The sequence below is a fragment of the Macrobrachium rosenbergii genome, chromosome 55 (genome assembly GCF_040412425.1).
Source record: "Macrobrachium rosenbergii isolate ZJJX-2024 chromosome 55, ASM4041242v1, whole genome shotgun sequence".
NCBI classification, from domain to species: domain Eukaryota; kingdom Metazoa; phylum Arthropoda; class Malacostraca; order Decapoda; family Palaemonidae; genus Macrobrachium; species Macrobrachium rosenbergii.
Genome location: NC_089795.1, coordinates 31,102,347 through 31,122,767, shown reverse-complemented (window position 1 = coordinate 31,122,767; position 20,421 = coordinate 31,102,347). Strand labels below are relative to the sequence as shown.

Genomic DNA, 20,421 nt, shown 5'->3' with positions numbered 1-20,421 from the left:
TTAATTGAAGTATACGTGGCATCTAACTCATTTGTTGCATTTTGTTTATTTTAGTCTGAATTTTTTAGTCTGAATTTGAAAACTGGAAACGGTACTGAGGTGATGAAAAATTGGATCAAAATCGGTTGGCACTTGTCAAAAATAGCAGTAAACCAGAAGTAATAGTGAACCTAAACTATTCATTGACATTCTGTAGCATGAACTTGTATAAGATAGTGATAGCAGGATAGAGTACAGCCTTAAATGTAGAATGTCTGTATTCTCGACGATTATTTGAGAGGAGACCTGTCGAATAAATCAACCTGATTCAAATTTTTGTTTCTGTTGTATGCGAAGTAAATTAATTAAAACACTGTTTTTGTAAACGTAAGCAACATATGATCTGGTCAGAGTGACTTCTGTTTCCGGATTAGCGTTTCACTGAAAATTGAAATCCGAATGGATACGAATGAAGAAATTCATCTTACATCTGTGCATTCATCGTCCACGAAAATAAAATAGAGCAAATCACAAAGGTACATTTAGAGGTCACCCATTTGTAGATGTCATTCATATGTATTGTATTTTTTGTTATTACCACCGTATCCTGTTTCTTAATCTTCAGATTTTTTTTCTTATATAAAGGTAGGGGATACAAGTTTTATTCGGTTTTTCGTTGTTATTTTTTTATAAGATAAATTTTACTAAACAGAGAGAAATTTTGGGATACCTACGGTGAATTATCACTAAGAATAGAGGACCGTTGCGTAAATATAAGTTTCTCTCTGATTTCTTTGAATTTAAGTGAAAATAACTTGAGCTTCAACATTATAACACTTTCGAAAACTAATTGTGTGGAAGGATTTTACAGTTATTTAGTTTCTGCTCTAACCTGATTAACTGCTCGTTCCAAGCTTTTTATTAGTGATTTATAAGGAGAAATGTGGTGTGTATATATATATATATATATATATATATATATATATATATATATATATATATATATATATATATATATATATATGAAATTTTTTTATCACACCGTGATTTATATACAATCATGAAGCTACAAATGTCGCTTAATATCGAATTCACGCTACCTCGGGAATATCCCCGATGGGGAATTATCACCGAAGGGGAATTTATAAGTGATGAATGGACTGGTACTCAGTGGGTAGAACGTCGACTGGAGTCGCTGGATAAGTAACTGTGTCGTGGGTTCGAGACTCGGCAGTACCAGTCCATTTATCACTTATAAATTCCCTTCGGTGATAATTCCCATCGGGGATATTCCTGAGGTAGCGTGAATTTGATATTAAGCGACGTTTGTGGCTTCATGATTATATATATATATATATATATATATATATATATATATATATATATATATATATATATATATATATATATATATATATATATATATATATATATATATATATATATATATATATATATATATATATATCGTTTTGACAAACGAGAATGGCATTCGAAATAATACTTGAAAGGAGCTTTCATTTTTTACAGTGTTGAGGTCCTTGCTTAAGAACTCAGTGATCTTCTCACTAGTTTGTCCAGAATATAGAATGGGTATATTTTTATTAGTACTATTACGTATTGAATGATTTCAGAGTCGTGCAGTTTGATTAATCAATAGCCAAATATCCACCTCAGTCCTGTGACTGCCATATTTATCTCAAAAGTTCAATAATTTCTTGCAATTGTTACATAACATCATAGCTATAAATAAACTTCCATCTGGGGTGTCTTGAGATAGTGCCTCTAACTGGTTACTTAATCTTTTACAAATCGTTGGTAGATGAAAAGATAGTTAAAATCAAGAGCTATTAGGCTCTTCATATAAAGTATATCTGCTAACAAAGTTAATATTTTAGATATAACGAAGTCATGGCACTGTCAGTTAAAACACAGTGACGCAAGGTAAGCGTATTCCCTATTTTGCGACGTTAACAGATTTTTTTCATTCAGGTTATCGAAATTTTCTATTTTTAGAGTGGTGATAACTACTAGTTACTGAATCTGAGGTTAATTCTGGTTTCTTATCTGGTGTGAACTTTCTGTTAGAAAAAAACAAAGGAGCATCTTGAAAGTTAAGTGCTGTCATGAATGCTTAAATAATTTTCCAGAGTCATTTATCGGCTACATGTGTGTGTGAGAGAGAGAGATAGAGAAAGGAATGCTTAGTTCTTCTGTCATAGCATTCTAATACAGTTTGCTTATTTTCTTAAATGTCAGTTTTCGAAAATCTATCCGTATTGCAGTTAGATACGATGAAGAGTGAAATCTTTTTGCTGAAATGGAAAGAAACGAGATAATATCTAATACGTTCAAATATAGTAACCGTAACACTTTGCTGGGAATAAGGGAGTCGATGTATTATTCGAGAAGTATGAGGTCGGTATCCAATTATTTTGTCCAGTTCAATACTTTAATCCAGTTATAAATTACCGATGTTACTTTTCCTACAATTTCCTGGCATTTGCATTTCCTAAATCCGCAGTTCTGCTGTGTTTGTGTTAGGGCAGATAGACATGAATTAAATGTAGTGATTTACTCAAGGACAGGAATTCATGTTCCGTGTAAATAGAAGGTAAAGAATAAGTAACGGACTTCTGGGATTATTTCAGTTGCACGAAATAAAGAATGGGTGATTGACTCGTTGCAGTCCATGTTGTTTCTTATTCTTCCTATCTGTTTGCATAACTGTTTACTTTTACTCCTGTTGTTCGGAACGATATATACCGTATATGTTGTTAATTTATCACCCTTAATTACTTTTGGTGGTTGCGTTGTGAAGATTAGTTGCAGAAATAACATGAACCCGAATAACGTGATTTCCTAAATCCATGAAATATTCTCTTGCAGTCAGTGATTTTGCAGGTCATCGCAGTATACTTGACGGCGCCTGGATTTTCATTTAATCGTATGAGTATCTTTCACTCGCAAGTTAGAATTGGCCACTGAAAAAGCTTCTGAGCCCGTAAATGTTATTCATAATGGATTCAGAGACCCAAGTTCTTGTGGAAGTGCTTGGTGATAATGTGTCTGTCGAAGGAAGTTGAATCAACTTCCTGAACGATGGAGACCTGCCCGTGGAGGGAGACGCTGGCGAGACCTTCCCAGTATTGCTTCTGAGTTACGACAGAAGCAGTAAAAGCAAAGAAAGGAAGAGTGGAAGAGAAGACGATGAAAAAGTTTTTTCTTTTTCGACAAACAAGGAAAGGGAATATGTAGTAGGAGAGAAGTGACATGAAAGGGATTAGAGAAAGGGCGCAAGACCTATCGATAGAGCACATTGAAGGGGTGATCATATAAAAAATACATGAAATGATTTTATTTCATTGTATTCATTGCCGTTACTCTTTTTTACTTTTCGTATTTTTGATGCCTATGATCTTAGTTCATTATTTATCAGGATTTTTCTCCCAAAAAGACACTGATTCGTTAATGACCAATGTGTTGATGGTGGGGAGGGTTAACTTCACTGTCAGTAAACAACACTGACCATGCAAATGAGTATTTTTAAGTAAACTGAAAGCTCCCGAAGACATTAACCTTACTCTACCGAAAACAAATTCCATGACTTTCGCTTAAAATAAATCATTGCAAAAGGAGGCGTGAGAACGAGTGAAAAGAAACTTAAAACTGGGGAAGCCCTAATATCATGATATGTATAAGGTCCGTTGCCTCTCAGTCATCTTGACCCGTTTTGCTTGGGCTAGAGAGAGAGAGGGAGAGAAGGCGGGAAATATGGAAGCAATATCCTCATTTCCTTTCTTATTTCCCTAATGCCATGTTGGGAAAGTTTCTTTGTGATGAAATTTCCGTGTGTGCAAGTAGTAGTTTGTACGAATCATTTTTGTCATAGCTGATGCAACATTGAGCCTTGCCAACATTCTTCTCTCTCTCTCTCTCTCTCTCTCTCTCTGTGTGTGTGTGTGTGTGTGTGTGTGTGCAAGTATGCTAGTATAGGCAAAACATTTCACAAAGGTGGGAAACTTTTGAGACTGGGCAATGAAAATGGAGCGAAAGAGAGGACTGGCATCTTATTGAATGGCAAGTTCTTTTCCAGCCATCATCAAGCATATGGAACTGGAATTTTATTATTCCTCTTCAGTATTTTTAGTCTTAGTGAATGTGTTGTTACGTATGGAAAGCAGGTTGTTTTAGGCACTTCTCTGTATGTAAATTCTTTCTATTTCTAAAGTTCAGTCATTATATAGATGATAAGCTCTCTGTGCAATGCATTCTTCATGAAAGGTAGAGAACAGTTCCATAACATACACTGCGGAAACGACTTTCTTGTTGAGTCTAATTTCAAACAAATGCTAACTTGACCTCAAACGTTAAAATTCAACTGCGGATTTGTAAACTTTGTGTAAACTTTTTTTTTGAAAAACTAACCAAAGGTGTGTCAAGCTGATTTTATCATGGGAAGAAAATTAAAATTTATATTGGTAAATGAGTTTATGAATCAAATCATTTAGCAGCGAAGAAGCACAGAAAAGATACTTTCTAAATGGAACCTATGATAGGCTTTATGTAGAAGCATTGAGTCTGTAGTATGTGTTTTTAGAGCAATTTTTTTTTTTTTTTTCATCCTCGGCTCGGTATTTTACATGATTAAGGGATTAGCAATTTCTGCTTTGATTTTCTTGTGACTTCAATTTATACCATACATTTAGTTACTTATGTAATTTTATTCACGAACTTATATATGCGCAATGTATGTGTTTGCAGACAATTAATTCATCCTGATGAAGAGGTAACTTTTGTTTGGTTTTTCATCGGTCATGGTGTGAGGACAGAGTTCGGTATTCTTCAATTAACATGATTGATTTAGTACACGATTGAATATCTTTTTGACAACAGAATTGTAAGAAAAATCAGTAAGAATAAGGGGTACCTTCGACCTGAAAAAAAAGATAACCTTTTAAAAATAATACTACAAAATTTCAACAATTTTTTTTATGAAGACTTGAGGCATAAACGTGTGAAAATGGCCATTTTTTCAAGTTTTCCCAATGTAGAAAGTGTCCATTAAACCTCTCAGTTACTAGGCCTTTGCGAGTCTTGTTTGTTCCAAGGTCATGGCTGTGATGAATGTTAATTTACTGCTTTCGTCATCGGTTAAGTTACTGTCAGTGCTATGATACTCACTCTGATCTTATTTTATTACAGAATACTTTTACTTATCTGTGCTATGTTTCAAAGCAAGTCATGAAGAACGTTTAACTTTTTTGTATCAGCTGTAGATGTTATGTGTTTTTTCATCAGAATTCTAGTACCGAGTCAAAGATTGTTTTAACCAGAAAATGTCATTTCATTAATTTTATTTGGGGATGAAACATACGGAGCCTTAAACTTAATAATTATGAAAAAACTTCAAGACTTACGCAACCACTGAGCTTTTATGAGGCGTAAATGAATTATAGTAATTGCGTTTTGATTGTAAATAATATAAGTTTTATGCAGGGGTTATTCTTTAGGTTATGTTATCCAGGACAATGCTTTATTTGTTAGTCTTTTCAAACGGAACGAAGGAATACATCTTTATTATTATTAGCCAAGCAACAACTTAGTTGGAAAAGGAGAATGCTACTCATCCAAAGGCTCCAGTAGAAAAGCAGCCTAGTACAGAGAAAGAAATGCAGAAGTAAAGAATAAATTATATCAGAGAAAAAGCGAGGAAATCAAAAGAAGCCTTATTTAGATGTAAATCGTGACTGAAAGACTGAAATTCAGACGTTACTCTATAATCAGAACATATAGATATATATATTATCTGTCCGGACAGTCTTCAACTAATTTTATGCCCAAAATAAGTAGAAGCCACATATTGGATTTCGTTGCTCACAAGAACTGATGGATAATTCGAAGCTGTATTAATACTCCCGTTCGATTACTGAGAATGCTTTTGCTATAGTGTGTATTTGCAAGATTTAGTAATTGGCAGCAGGTATGTTTAATGACCTGCTAAATTTTGCATGCTCAGGACATTATATTTTTATTGATATTGCTGATGGATGGGTTCTACGTATTTTTTTTTCGTTGCAGGTCACTACCCAAGCTAAGTAGCCAAGACGATGACGGCCCAAATCCTCAGACCTTCATTGGGACGGGAAACTTCGAACCCATTCCTCACGATCACGACTTCTGTGAGAGAGTCGTAATAAATGTAAGTCTTCATTTATGCTCTCCCCATCCGTAGACACTTCTACTTTTAAGGTTTTTCTCCTCTTTTATTCCTATTCTTTTTTTCCTTTTATATTTTCTTCGTGGCAAAAGAAAATAGACTTGAGAAGTTAGGATGTCATCTTGAATCATTCTGAATATACCCATTAGGGATTCCATTCTTTTAGAACCCATTTATCGTAAACATGCTTGATTTCATAATGTGACATATTCTCTACTCCCACGCTTTATTTCCAACTTCCAAGCTTTATTTCCAGGCAAAGTTGATGATATAAATTTTTATAAGAATAGATTTAGTTCGACTTAGTAGGCGACAGCTAAAGGCTTTGATAAAGGAAGCTCGTACTATTTCTGATAAAGTGATTGTTTTTTTTTATTACAATTGTAGAAAAAATTACGTTTACAGAAGCATTTTACAAATGTACAGCTCCAGTAAAGGAAGTGAAAAGATTTTGCGGGGGAGGAGAAGGGCTGAGTTTAGTGGTCATTAGATGCAAGATGCACCGAATGAAAACATTGCTTTTCATTGGCTCGTCAGGAAGGGAGACGTTAGGCTGGATGAGATCGATGGGTTAGAATATTCAAAGAATATTTAAAGAGGCCTCTCAGTGAGAATCAAAAGGACTTGACATAGGGAATCCCTGGCGCTTTTCAAACATTCTCACAGAGAGGAGGGCTGCTTTCAGAGTTGAACTCATGCGTATTTTCCATTTTCAGCGCAAGATTTTTACTGATTAGTACTCCTGGTTTTATTATTGCAACTACTCGGGCTTTTGTACAAAATTTCACCATTCTATTGAGACTAGTTACCTCTTGATCTTTTTTTCCCTATATAAACAAAAATATTACACCCATCAGTAAAGACTGGTCGTTTATGAAGAAATTTCGTGTAGTCACTGGTATGTCTACCTAGTCTGCTTTTTATTGTTACTTTGTAGTTCATTTCAAGGAGAAGGAAGCCGTGAATAATCTTGTTAAGTCGTTGGGAAAGATAAATTGATGTTAATCCTCCATGGAAATGTCAGTGATGCTCTTCAAAAGTAGGGAGAATAGATCCCAGAAAGCAGGAGATCGTTCCAAAGGATGTCGGTCGGCGCAAGAGAGCAGCCAGTACTACTTGCTCTTTAACTCATGAGGCCAGGACTACATTTTAGGAACTGCGCCATAATCTGTGGTACATGAACGCGGCTAGGAGTGGTTCCGGGTCTTTGGTCATATTAAAGGCAATACAAATGGGAAAATAGGGAGCGGCATCCTTGTAGCAGAGTGGAAATCGTTTCAAGTCGATGTAAGAAAGCGATTGCTAACAATATTAGAGACATTTATTAAGGTCTTTTTATTAGAGCAAGAGGAGGCCTATCCTAGATGTTAGAAACGGTGTCCTTTAACAATTTGTCGATTCATTTCTGGACTAAGGGACGATGCAGCGTGAAGATCGTTTTCAATTTTTGTGGGATTCGGTCTTCTAAGCAGTGCTAACAAAGTTGCATCAACATAAATGCTTGAGATCTCTAAATTCTAGTTAACTGAATTGTATTGGTTTGGAAAATATTTTTTTTTTAGATGTATTAGTCGTGACTTTTTACACTGGTCTTTTTCTAGTTTGATTATTTTTTCCTGAAGCAATAGTAATGCAACTTTCAGTCACGTGCTACTTGATACACATTGTATAAAATAATTACCCGCTTCATGTGGTGGTTCGACATTGCCTAAACTTTGCCTGTCATAATTATTTATTAGTACACCTGTTGTCACTAAAACTTCGATTAACACTTAGGGTAATTAAGGATTAATGTTAAAAAAAGCTATTCTAGAATTTAACGTTTTTTAGCGTAAGTTCATTTGTGTTTCTTTTTTATTTTATTTTTTTCGGGGTGGATGTTCATACAAAAGAGCATCCGTGTCTGGACTAAATGATAAATTCAACGTTAAGGTGTTTCTTTTTTATGTTCTAGTCTAGTAGTTATAATATTATCATTTGCCCCTGGGGTGCGAACCCAGTGGTAACGTTCTTTTGCATAATTTATGTGATGGTCTGCGTCAGGGTGTTGAAATTTCTTTGTTCTGCTGTTTCTTTTCAAATGGAAATGTTAAAAAAAGATATCTCTTTTCATTCAATCCTTAACAGGTAGGGTGCTGTTGCGGCGGTAAGAAATGCATAAGTTTAACAGCACAATTATTTAACATATCAAATAAAACGCCTGTGTGTGTAATTTGTGAACATGGTAATTTAAAACCTGTTCCCCCCACCCCATGGGTGTGCGTGGTCACTGAGATCAAAGTAAAAATGTTCAAGATTATTATATGCCATGTAATTGGAGATTGATGGTGGCATTTAAAATGGGCACGTGCAGTTGTTTTATTAGAAACCACTATATTATTAACGAGCATTTTCAGTACAGGCAAGCATAAGGTGACTTGTATACCTCATTTCCATATCCGTCAGTTGAGTTAGTTTTGATTATATCTGTAAACCTAGACTGTCACAAAAATTGTATTTCCTTTATTGATATTCCTATTTTGCTCAAGTGTTTATTGATCCTACGTTTGCAGTTCTGGAAGACAATTTTTATGATAATGGAATGAATATATAAAGTGTGTTGCGAAAATGGCTCCCATAGATGTTAATGTTATATCAAATGGTGACCAAGAAAAATATTTTAATTGCAGCTTTCATATTTATGTACTCTTCTAAAGATAATTCATTTTATATGAAAACTAAAAAATTAGGGGAAAAGGACACGTAATGGTATGTCATCATGTAAGGATTTTCTGTAGTCGCAAGCATTTTGCATGTTTTTTTATGTGTATGTGAGCAGCACTCTCAGGTCTCCCTTGTTAAGCAGACCTCCTTTCAGACTGAGAAAGACTGATATGTTTTAAGTCATTTTATCTAAATAAATATTTTCTGCCGTGTCAATAACAGCCTCGTGGCAAGAGAGAGAGAGGTAAGGTCTCATAGAAGTAAGTTTTGCGGAGGAAAAGTATGATGACAGTTCGAGATATCAGTGATAATCAGTGCATGACTTCTTGCTTGTAACGCACATATTTCTCATACAGAACCTATAGAACACACACGTGCAGTCAGAAGGATTAAGCCAGAATAATAGTCACTGAAGCAGTGTTAGGAGTATGTTGAGTTCGATATATCTGAAACCGCTTAACACTTTTAAACTATAAAGCCTCCATTAGACATTCGGTTAAAAAAAAATCATGGCAGTCACGTTGAGATTTGTGTAATTTCATAAATGTTCATTCTTTTTTTCCGCTCAGTGATAAGTCCTGTAATGTTATACAAATGAAATGAGCTACTCAGCTTAAATTTAATATCCAGTGGGTTTAGAGCAATTGTTTGATACTTGTATTGCAATATTATTAGACATGCTAGAAAAATATATGAGGTGCTTTTTGTTTCTTTTACATGGTTTATAGCTAAGCAATTCTTAAAAAATGCTCAAAATTTATTGTTTGATGCAGTAACGTATATAAACCTTATTACGCACTATTTCCAAGGAACCTATTCTTTTTTCATTTACATTTCCTTGCATTACTCACTCCTGGTTTAGATGTAAATATCATCTTGTGTTTTTCCTTTGAGCAGTTTCTGAATTTGTATGTGTTAAGTTGTCTGTACCGAGTATATAGAGAGATTTTATTGATCCTAGAGGACTAACAAAGATAAAATGAAAATATTATTATTGGCGTACTTTTTATTCCCGTTTGGCTTAACTTGAATGTTAACAAAATCTGAGTTCGCTCTCTGGTGATTCTTTTTGATGAAACAGATGTATTATTATAGCTGGACAGAATACATTACTGTAATTCTTGAAAACTGTCTTGGTGCTTTATGTTTAACGATTTCATAATACATGACTTTGAAGTACATAACTATTTGTTACAATCAATAGATTGAGCTCCGTTGATCGAAGGAACATTTCAAACCATGAGAAGAATTTGGACACTCATTCGAATTCGATATCTTCCCTTGGGTTGTCTACCACAGTTTTAAAAAAAACTGTTGCAACATAGATAGCAAAATGAAAGTTTAGATAATAAAGAGTAATGCAAGTTTAGGGCTTGAAAGTCGTAGTTTTCTATCATTTTAAATTTTAAGATAAAGTATTATAAGTCAAACCGGGGAAAACTAAATGATAAGGAAACAAATATTGAACTTGAAGCGTTCCAAGGTCACTGAAAGAAAAAAACTCCGTATGAAAGCAGAGTCTAATGTAGATCAACAAGTTCGAATTTATTTATTTCTCTAAAATAAAATGAGCTTAATACTGAGTTGAAGTGATGTGTTTGGAGGGGGAGGTAACCGCACAGAGAGAAGCTATATTTGATAAGTGCCGTAGACCGTAGCAAAAAATAGTCTCAACTTTCTGGAACACATTTTTCTGATAGAGGATATTTTCAGATCCAAAGCATTGTTTTCTGAAAGTCAAAATCTTAATGAAAAAGTACAAGCAAGGCCGAGCAGTCAGTCCCTCAGTGCCATTACCATGACCGCTAGGATTATCGTTAAAAGGTATTTAGAGTTATTGGCCTCTTTCCTCACTAAATATGCTCACGATTTAATCCCTCATATGATAATCTCCCAGATCTCTGCTGTCACTTCCCTTTGCTTTGTTTATACTGAATTCATTAGCACCCTTATTTAATTCGTAGTTAATCTGTGGCAGTTTTATCTGTCGGAAATTATTCACTTGATTTTTTAAAAGTTGGATTGTAACTAGTGCCATCTATTTCTCCCTCTCGGCTTTTCCTTTAGATTCTCTATGATATATTTCTGTGTACAATCCTCGATCTTCAGTTGAATTAACCTCAGTGATCAAAGCTAAAGCAAAAGTTGTGCCATTCACACAAATTTAGTTTGAACAAATATATGCCTGTATATTTATACAGACACACACACACACACACACACACACACACACACACACACACACACACACGAGTTCGAGATTTCTAAGATGGGTATCGTGAGATGAGGAACTCCGAGGTTCCAGGAGATCGAGATCTCTGAGGGAAGTCTTAGATCAAGAATTCTGAGCGAGGCTTCGTGAGAGATCAGCTATTCTGAGCAAGGTCTTGTGAGACCTAGAACTCTGAGCAAGGTCTCGTGAGATCAACAACGCTGAGTGAGGTGTCGTGAGATCTAGAATCGAGCTTGGTACTCATACGAAGCCCGAGCGAATTATACATTTTCAGAGTTGATATTTTCTTGTTATCTTCTGTTCATCGGATCGTCTTACTACAATACAGTAGAGCACTTTTCAACCTTGAATCAACTCGGTACAATCCTAACAAGCCAACGACTCTTCAAAATAATTTAAATGTGGGTATAACGTAATAAACCACTTAAAATTATTGTTTAGCGTCAGTTGAATCTCGGCAATACAAGTTCGACGTACTACAAGACTTTATTCATTATTCTTAAAGATTAAAGAGATAATGCAGCTGAATACAGTAAATATGTAGCATGTGGCCGTGTTTTTCTGACTATATGATTCCAGAGTGCTTTAAACATTCATAATTCACTTTAATCACTTAATATTCTGATACTTTTAACTGGCAGTTGTTTAATTCTTAGGAGCAATCAGATTAAAAGCTCTCGGAGAGCACATAACTTCTTCAACACGTGACTTCTAAGAGCACATATTCTTAATTACTAGAAACGATTAGTTGTCTGGATCTAGACGAGGTCTAATAGGTTAAGAGACAATCTCCAGTCAGTCTTTCTTTACGGAGGTGCAAAATCTACGGTAATGGTGCTTAAGGTATCGAGTTCGTAAGTCTAGCACATTTGAAACAATTCAGGCCAAAACTTTATGAAAATCAAGGCATCATTTTTTTGTAATCTTGCTAACAAACAGGCAAACAAACGGTCAACTAGGTAAGAGGCACAACAGATTGAAAACATAACTCATTAGGCTGAAGTAACATCAAGAAATGCAACCACTTCAATCTGAAAATCATTTAGTCTCCAGAGGTGTTCTCGCAGTTTTTACGAAGAAAATGGCTGGATTATGATAGCTCAAAAAGAGTTTTCAACAGATTTTCCAGCAATCTGCCCCAGCAATAATGATAATTCTAACGCTTACAAGGGGATGCTGTGCTCGTGTTCTCTTCGCTAAATGCTCATACAGTTCCTTGAGTTCCAGCAAAAAAAGGAAAAAATTGAGAGAAAGGGAGCTGGTTGAGGTAACGTCTAACCCTACCGCAGGCTAAAGCTGACCTAACAGAATGACACTGAAAAGTTCAAGTATTTACTAGGAACTAGAATGATGCAAACAAGAACCAGCACTAGAACAGCTCGGGACTCGAGTACCTACTACTCACCCCGGTAATTAAAGTGCAACTGATTTTTGCCCAGCATCGAAAGCTCAACTTCAGTGTTAATTCAATATCTCAAAAGGTAGATAACCTTAAGATTAGGGTCCTTATAAATACGATTTGTCCTGTCCCCCTGTAAGTGACTGTACACATAGGTGCTGTAAAACGATAATTCCTAGGTGCCTGGAGTAAAATGGCCAATTCCACTTAGTCAGCATCCTGTAGACCAGTCATACCTACCGGCTATCCTATAGGCCTAACTCCCCTATGAACAGGGGATTCGTATACCTGTTGGGATTATATGGCGCCATCAGTCGCCCTACATATTCCCTCGGGCTGCGGCCAGCTTTATGAGCGACCTGTTTCCCTTTTTGTCCGGGGCAAGACCTGTTTTGTTGGAGAATATCACTTAAACATTATTTCTCCTCCCCAAGTTTATCATCATGTATAGTTCTGGTTATTATGTTTGTTGGTTTAAATAGAAAAATTGTACTTGAAACTATATATTCTGAAGCTGCTGTGCCATTTGTGGGACTATTACATTTGTTGTCGGACTCATTATTATTAAAATAACATTAGACATTAAACATTTAGATACTAGGAGCAATCCAGTATACGAACTGTTTCCGTGCGATCTTCGATGAATAATTTTGTGTTGTATAAGCCAAATAGCAAACATGTTCAATCCATCCCTAGTAAATAAAATAATATTATTATTAGGATATAATATTTAGCCATGTTAGTTCTGATTTATTTTCTCGATACATCTCAATTGTTACTTATTGAAGACATTTGTTATCGAATTCCAGTCAGGTTATCCGTCACACAAAGAAAATTAATTATCCAGTAAACTGTCACTCTTTTCGTTTGATATAAAATTAAATAATTAAAAACATCAATTGCTGTTTCCTTTATAAACATCTAATCATTTACCTATTCACCAGTCTCCTCCGCTCATGAATGATATAAATAGCACCAGTACTTTTGTTAAAATCTTTTCCTAAAAATTTTATTTACACTTTGAAACAGTTTGTCGGTCCCAAGAATAATTTTTACTCAGTTGTTCACAACGAACTTCCAACAGCGTGTCGTTGCTACTTAGTATTCAAAGGATCAGTTTTTTTTTTCTCAGTTAATCAGTCAGTCCTTAGATCATTAATCGAATTTACAACTCTAGTTTATTTAACCATTTGTTCTTTAGTTAACTTAGAAGATTATATATATATATATATATATATATATATATATACATAATATATATATATATATATATATATATATATCATGTGTGTAATTGAAATAACCTCAGTGCCCTCTTAACTTCTCGATTTTGCTTATCTGGGTGTAGGTATGTATAAATATATGCACACTGTCATTGTTCAGTACCATTTAATCAGCTGCTTCATAACAATAGTTTTACGATCACATCCGTTTTTTCATTTTTAAAAATGTGTCACGGCTGATTTTCGTAATTCTATTTAGAATTCTGTTCTCCTGCTAGTATACAAGGTCCCGCATAGTTAGTCCTTTCAATTTTTACATCCATTGTTCAGTTCAGTGGTTGTTCTTTATAACTTTATTCCTCATCGTTCGTGGTCCTCTCTCTCTCCTCTCTCTCTCTTTCCTTCTCTACTCCTTGATAACTTCCTTTTGTTTACCAAAGATTTTGTTTCATCTTCACTCTTTAGTCATCATGCAAGTTCATTCAGAGTACCTCCTGCTGGCTGTTTGTATCCAGTTCCCCATGAATTTTCTCCTTTACCTTTCTTTTCATCAAGCATTGGTCATGACCCCACTTTTCTAATCTCTCTCTCTCTCAAGTTCGTCTTTCAACCTTCGGATGTGTGTCACGTACCATAAAATCATTGTGGATATTAATTACTGGAAAACTATACATCCTTCTTACTTAATACTGTCGCTTTATTAGGTTGATATTGTTATGAAATATTCACGTTTATCTTCTCCTGATAGATTTTTCTACACGTGAGTTAGAAGTTTTACTTCTTTTGTCGTGAGTCTCCATAATCTATGCGAAAGCAATGATCATACCTTGTTTTATCGATGCTTTACAAAACACCAAGCCTTTCTTTCACTTACATTGCGTCATCTGACCCCGCTCTTGCTTTACTCAATTACCCCAGCAGTCGATGTTATTCCCGCCATACTTAGTGACGACTGATTCCCAGTACTAGTGGTCCTTTTTTTTTTGGTCGAGTGATTTTATGCACTTGGTTATTATATACATATATGTATGTAATGATATGTATATATATATATATATATATATATATATATATATATATATATATCTAATATAAATATATATATTATATATATATATATATATATATATATATATATATATATATCTGTATAAATATATATATATATATATATATATATATATATATATATATATATATATATATATATATATATATATATATATATATATATATATATATTACAGTGTGTGTTTATGACTTATTTAGTGTGTGTGTGCGTGAATGGGTGTTTGTGGTCTTCGCAGCTGTGGTGTACACTTGGCATGGGAAGTGTCCGAATCCTCAAGACGGTATTTAGGAATTTAGAACTACCAGCGTCCGACTTACCCACAGACCGATGCAGAACACTTCAAACATGAAAAATCAGCACTCAGTAATTGATGGATAGAGATGGCATTTACTAGAAAATTAATCCATGTATATTAAATTCGTTTTAAATTTCTTAATGTTAACTGAATATTGTCTCGTATGATTGTAGGCTGAGTTACTTCGCAGCAGTGCGCTTATTTCAGATAGAAAAGACAAGAGTGAAAACCTGCGAACATTATATTTTTTTACGGTTACACCGTAAGACCAAGGCGTTCTTTTTGTTCCATTTGTGAGTTTCCAAAAGTAGGCATTGTTAAAAAAAATAAATAAAAGTGAAATCTACAAGATGGCCGTAATATCCATAGTACTCTCGTCCTCATCCTTCCAGCACACAGTCTGAATACAAATTTAGTTCATTAAAATAGTTGACTTTGCTTAATTAATTGATGATCTTTGTTTATCACCAAAAGAGTGTGAAAGGACATGATACATTTGCCAAGAAAAATTGCTAGATCATCTATTGTTGCCCATTAATTACACCTGAGCTAGAGGGATGGTGAAAGATTTCGTCAATATCCTCAAGAGGATGATTTAAGTCGACCTGTCAGCAGAAGTCAGTGTGAAGTGTCGTGACAATTTCAACATGACAAATTCTTTAGATAAATATACCATGTGCTTGGCGTTTTCATATTTATATGTATAATATAGTATATATATATATATATATATATATGCATATATATATATATATATATATATATATATATATATATATATATACAGTTAATGTGTGTTGATGTTGATATATCTGATTTTTTAACAAATCCATTCTTGATATTGTTTTCCTCCGTATCGTTATTTTGACGATTTTATTATTACTAATATTATTCGTATTGTTTCTGGGTTCCTCTGCGGACTTTTACTGAATTTTAGTTTTGAAGATAAAGTCACTAAGTCCGTACTTGGGCCGTCAAGAATAAAGAAGACAAATGCCTTTCAAAATTTTTTCAGTTTTTTCTTTTGCCAGCCTGTCTATTATTATTATTATTATTATTATTATTATTATTATTATTATTATTATTATTATTATTATTATTATTATTTATAGCGTGTCCAATTTTATTACACCTATTTAATGTTGTCTTTATCATAAATATTTTTGTTACAATTCAAAGCTGTTACTGTTGATTAAGATTAATTTTTAGTTTATGTTGTGTTTTTCCGTATGTCATTTTTACAGTTATTAAAGTTGATCATACCGGGGAGAATATGTAACTCATGTTCAAAACACGTAACACCATAATATTGCCTTTTGTGTTGTGTCGCTCGCCCTCCATTATTGCACAAACGAAGAGAGATGTATTGTGAAAAGGAAGCAAAGTGGCTATTTCAAACGGTTTTTGTTCTATTAAATTTGCAATCATGAGAGATTATAGTCCGAGTGTCATGACACAATTGCTGATTAACGCTTCCGAAATAATAAAAGATTGCAGCGAATATTTTCAGTTATAATGGGTTAACTTTTACACAGTACTTGGTAAAACACACACACACATTACATTGACACACACACACACACATATATATATATATATATATATATATATATATATATGTGTGTGTGTGTGTGTGTGTGTGTGTTTAATAATATGTATAACAATAATGTATCCACGTGAAGTATACCAAGTACTTTGTGAGTTAACCTGAATTCATCCTCTCAAAATAGTTTCGTTGATAGATTCATGATTTTTACTGTCCTCTGCTTCTGTCGCTCTTTACTTCGCAAATAATGGTCTGTCCGAGATATCCAGCGTTGAAACATATTTCCCCGTGATCCAAGAATACCCAAATATTTCCTTTTCCACATTTTTTCATATCCTTGAAAGGTGTGTTGTACGTAACCTAATGACATTATGTTGGAGTGGGAAACGTCAGTTTGGTTTATTGTAACTTGTATAACATTTTATTTAGTTAGCCGTCTCTCGATTCCATTATCTGTTACTGATTCATAGAGCTTTCTGTGACCCTTTTTCTGGTTGTATGCGGAATTATTGTGTTGAAACAAAGAGATTTTTTTTTCTTTAAGACGAGATCGATGTTTCTGCTCCCACTTTTGTTTGCACAACCTTTTTTCATGCATGAAATCAATATTCCAATGACACGTTTTCCTATATTTTTTAAATCGTGAGAAATTATGGTAAAAGTAATCTGGTCGTCGAACATAGTTTGAAATGATCCCATTTCTTGCACCAATTTCTGATGGATAATGCTTTCCTCATGAAGACTAATGGCTTTGATAATGCTATAATTAGAAGTGATGAGGAATCATTTAATGTAAAAGAAAGTAATCGCAGAATATATTCCTAACAAATTTAAAATCCGTGTAATACACTAATAAGAGACGACGTGAAGCGAACCAAAAAAATATCAAACTGTCAATTTATTTTTTCTATTTATTTTTTTTTAACAGGCACAGCTAGATGGAGAGGTTTTATCCTTATGATTGATGTTGCCTTTTTCCAAAAAACGATAGAATTACCCCTTCGAATTTTTGACACAAAGAAACCAATTAAACCTATGAACTTCTTCAGATATTTTTATAGTTCAGTTAAACAGAACATGTGGCACCCTATTTTTAGTTGCATCAAAAATTTTAATGGCAGATGTGTTTCAAGATAGACAGGTTATAGTTATTTCGAGGGCATCTTCGTTTCAAGGTCAATCAGGTCAGACATTTGAAGGGCATCTCCGTTTTAACCCTTGTGTGAGATATCTCTTTCCCCCCTTTACTGGAATATCCTTTCATGCAAGTTTTATTGACCCTGTTATTTTAGAAGCTTTTGGGTTGAGCTTTAAGTGGGAATCTCTGAGTCATAAAAGTGATTTGACAGGTTGCAGTTTTTCCTTCCCGACTTCTGTGATGTCTACTTTCCCCCTTATAGTAGGACGGGAACGATGATAACTGTTTAAACATTCGTATACACAGACATACATACATTATATATATATATATATATATATATATATATATATATATATATATATATATATATATATGTATGTATGTATATGTATGTATGTATGTGCGTATGTATGTGTCTGTGTATATTATACAGTATATGTGAGGGACCTTTGTGCATATAGATTTCCTGCATGATTCGCAAAATAACTGTTGTAACAGTAACCAAGTGGAGAAATTTAGAGTATCGTTCTGCTCCTATAGCGAAAACCCTTCCTGAGTTCCAGTTGTAAAAGAAAAATTCGTATCCTTATTTGAAGTCCTGGTAGCCGCTAAATGGTGTGCTTAAGCAGGAAACAATGTGAATGAAACCCAGTTAATAATTAAGGTCGACCAACAAGTAAGCATGTAAGGGCCGTCCGTGGCAGTCGGTGGGTTTGCCAGTCCCCTAAGATACGGTGCGACCGCCCTATTGATCTAAGAGTCGTAAGGGTGAACCACTCACTTGATAACATTAGGGAGTCGCCCTTCTCATCACTCCTGCCTGCTAGCGAGCTGCCTCCGTTTTCTCTCCTCATTTGTTCGGTTTTTCCCCCAACACAGGAGTGTGTGTGTGTGTGTTTGTGCATGTGTGTGTGCGCGTGTCCTCCCTTTCCACCTCCCGCCTCTTCATAACAACATCGGCCTGCCTCCTCTCACCTGGATTTTGCCATTGACTTGGCCAAGAGCTTTATTGCCCGTACTAAATGTCCGGTGGCATCAAACATCTCTCTCTCTCTCTCTCTCTCTCTCTCTCTCTCTCTCTCTCTCTCTCTCTCCAGCATAAAAATTTTAGACTAGTTTCTCGTTATTCGTTGCTGGCCTGCCACTTACAGTAGAGGGAATTGTTGCCACCTACTGAAACGGTAGGTAGGGGACAAGGGAAGAAGACTCTCTCTCTCTCTCTCTCTCTCTCTCTCTCTCTCTCTCTCTCTCTCTCTCTCTCTCTCTCTCGATAAAACCAGATAAGGAACGTAGGTTGGGGAAGGACTCTCCTAAGTAATGAATTAGATATCTCGATTGTAGTGTACCCTGTCTGATTTGCGAGACTAGTCTCATTATTTATCATTTTGTTTAATTTGTTTAGCTCTTTGTTTTCATTCCTGGTTATTGTTTGTCTTGTCATATTTCATTCTCTTGAATACTCTGTAAGAGTCAGAATTATTGTTCAGTTAGCATGGTGATTACTAGCAATTAAATATTATATTTATTATTATAGTTATTGACGTCCTACTTCTTTAATAAAACTTCGCTAAGTGGCAGGACATTATTCATCGAAGAATTAACAGAATTTTCGTCATTATGAACATTCTTACAAAAAAAATATTTAATTCGGCCTTTGAATCATTTTAAGACTGTTCCTGGACCTTAGAATAACTTTCTGAATATCCGTTATGTTTTTATTTTTCATTTTCATTTTTTATGAGCCATTCTCTGTTCTTATCAAACCGGGATTCGTCATTTTCTCTGAAATGTGTATTAATTTTTTGTCATCTGAAACTCCTTCTATAGTTGTATCTCCTTACTGAATTCATGATGGTTGGAAATATGTTTTTTCTTTGCTTTGTTACCAGTGGTTGTAGATGTCAAATTTACAGAACTTGTAATATGTTTTTTCTTTGCTTTGTTACCAGTGGTTGTAGATGTCAAATTTACAGAACTTGTAATATGTTTTTTCTTTGCTTTGTTACCAGTGGTTGTAGATGTCAAATTTACAGAACTTGTTGAGAAAGTGTGTCCATGCTCTTGCCCCAGCCATGTTAATAAAGTAAAAATTATACAAGTACTTCAGTTTCATCAGACATTTAACCATTACAAAGCAAAGCAAAGCAAATCTGTATCAGACTTTAGAGTGATGGTGCAGCTGGCCATTCACAACTCTCTTGCATTCATTTCCCTTCAGGGGTACGGATAGAAATTTTCTTACAGTAATATTTTGTTTACATTGAGGTAAACTCTCTCTCTCTCTCTCTCTCTCTCTCTCTCTCTCTCTCTCTCTTGTGCAAACAGGCACTATACATAGGCAGCTAAAAATGCAGAACGGTCACTTCTTTTTTACTTGCATGGTTGCAGAATGGGGTCGTTTTCAGTGCTCTTTTGAAATTACAGTACTAGTATGTTATAGCGTCTTACAAATAATTTCCATGAGAGGTCGCAAACTCTCAACGAGTATGGTTGTCTTGAAGTGACATGGTGTGACGTCATCATTACATATTAATGAATTTATAAAATTTGCTTAGTCTGTTTCTGGGAGCTTCGGAGTTATTATCTTAAACAGTAATGGATTAAGTAATC

The 20,421-nt window shown here is 34.6% G+C and overlaps 1 protein-coding gene across 13 annotated transcripts in view; it reads left to right on the top strand.

Moving 5' to 3' along the window:
* The window catches only part of shaker (Potassium voltage-gated channel protein Shaker), a 650,071-nt gene that overhangs the window by 549,924 nt on the left and 79,726 nt on the right, over window positions 1–20,421 (top strand). For all 13 annotated transcript variants that reach the window (XR_010852300.1, XM_067099786.1, XM_067099787.1 and 10 more), the window contains one exon: window positions 6,061–6,181. Coding sequence is in view for 12 of the 13 variants with exons in the window: in XM_067099786.1 (XP_066955887.1) it covers window positions 6,061–6,181 (121 nt within the window). In the remaining variant the exon portion in view is untranslated. The remainder of the gene's footprint in view (window positions 1–6,060; window positions 6,182–20,421) is intronic.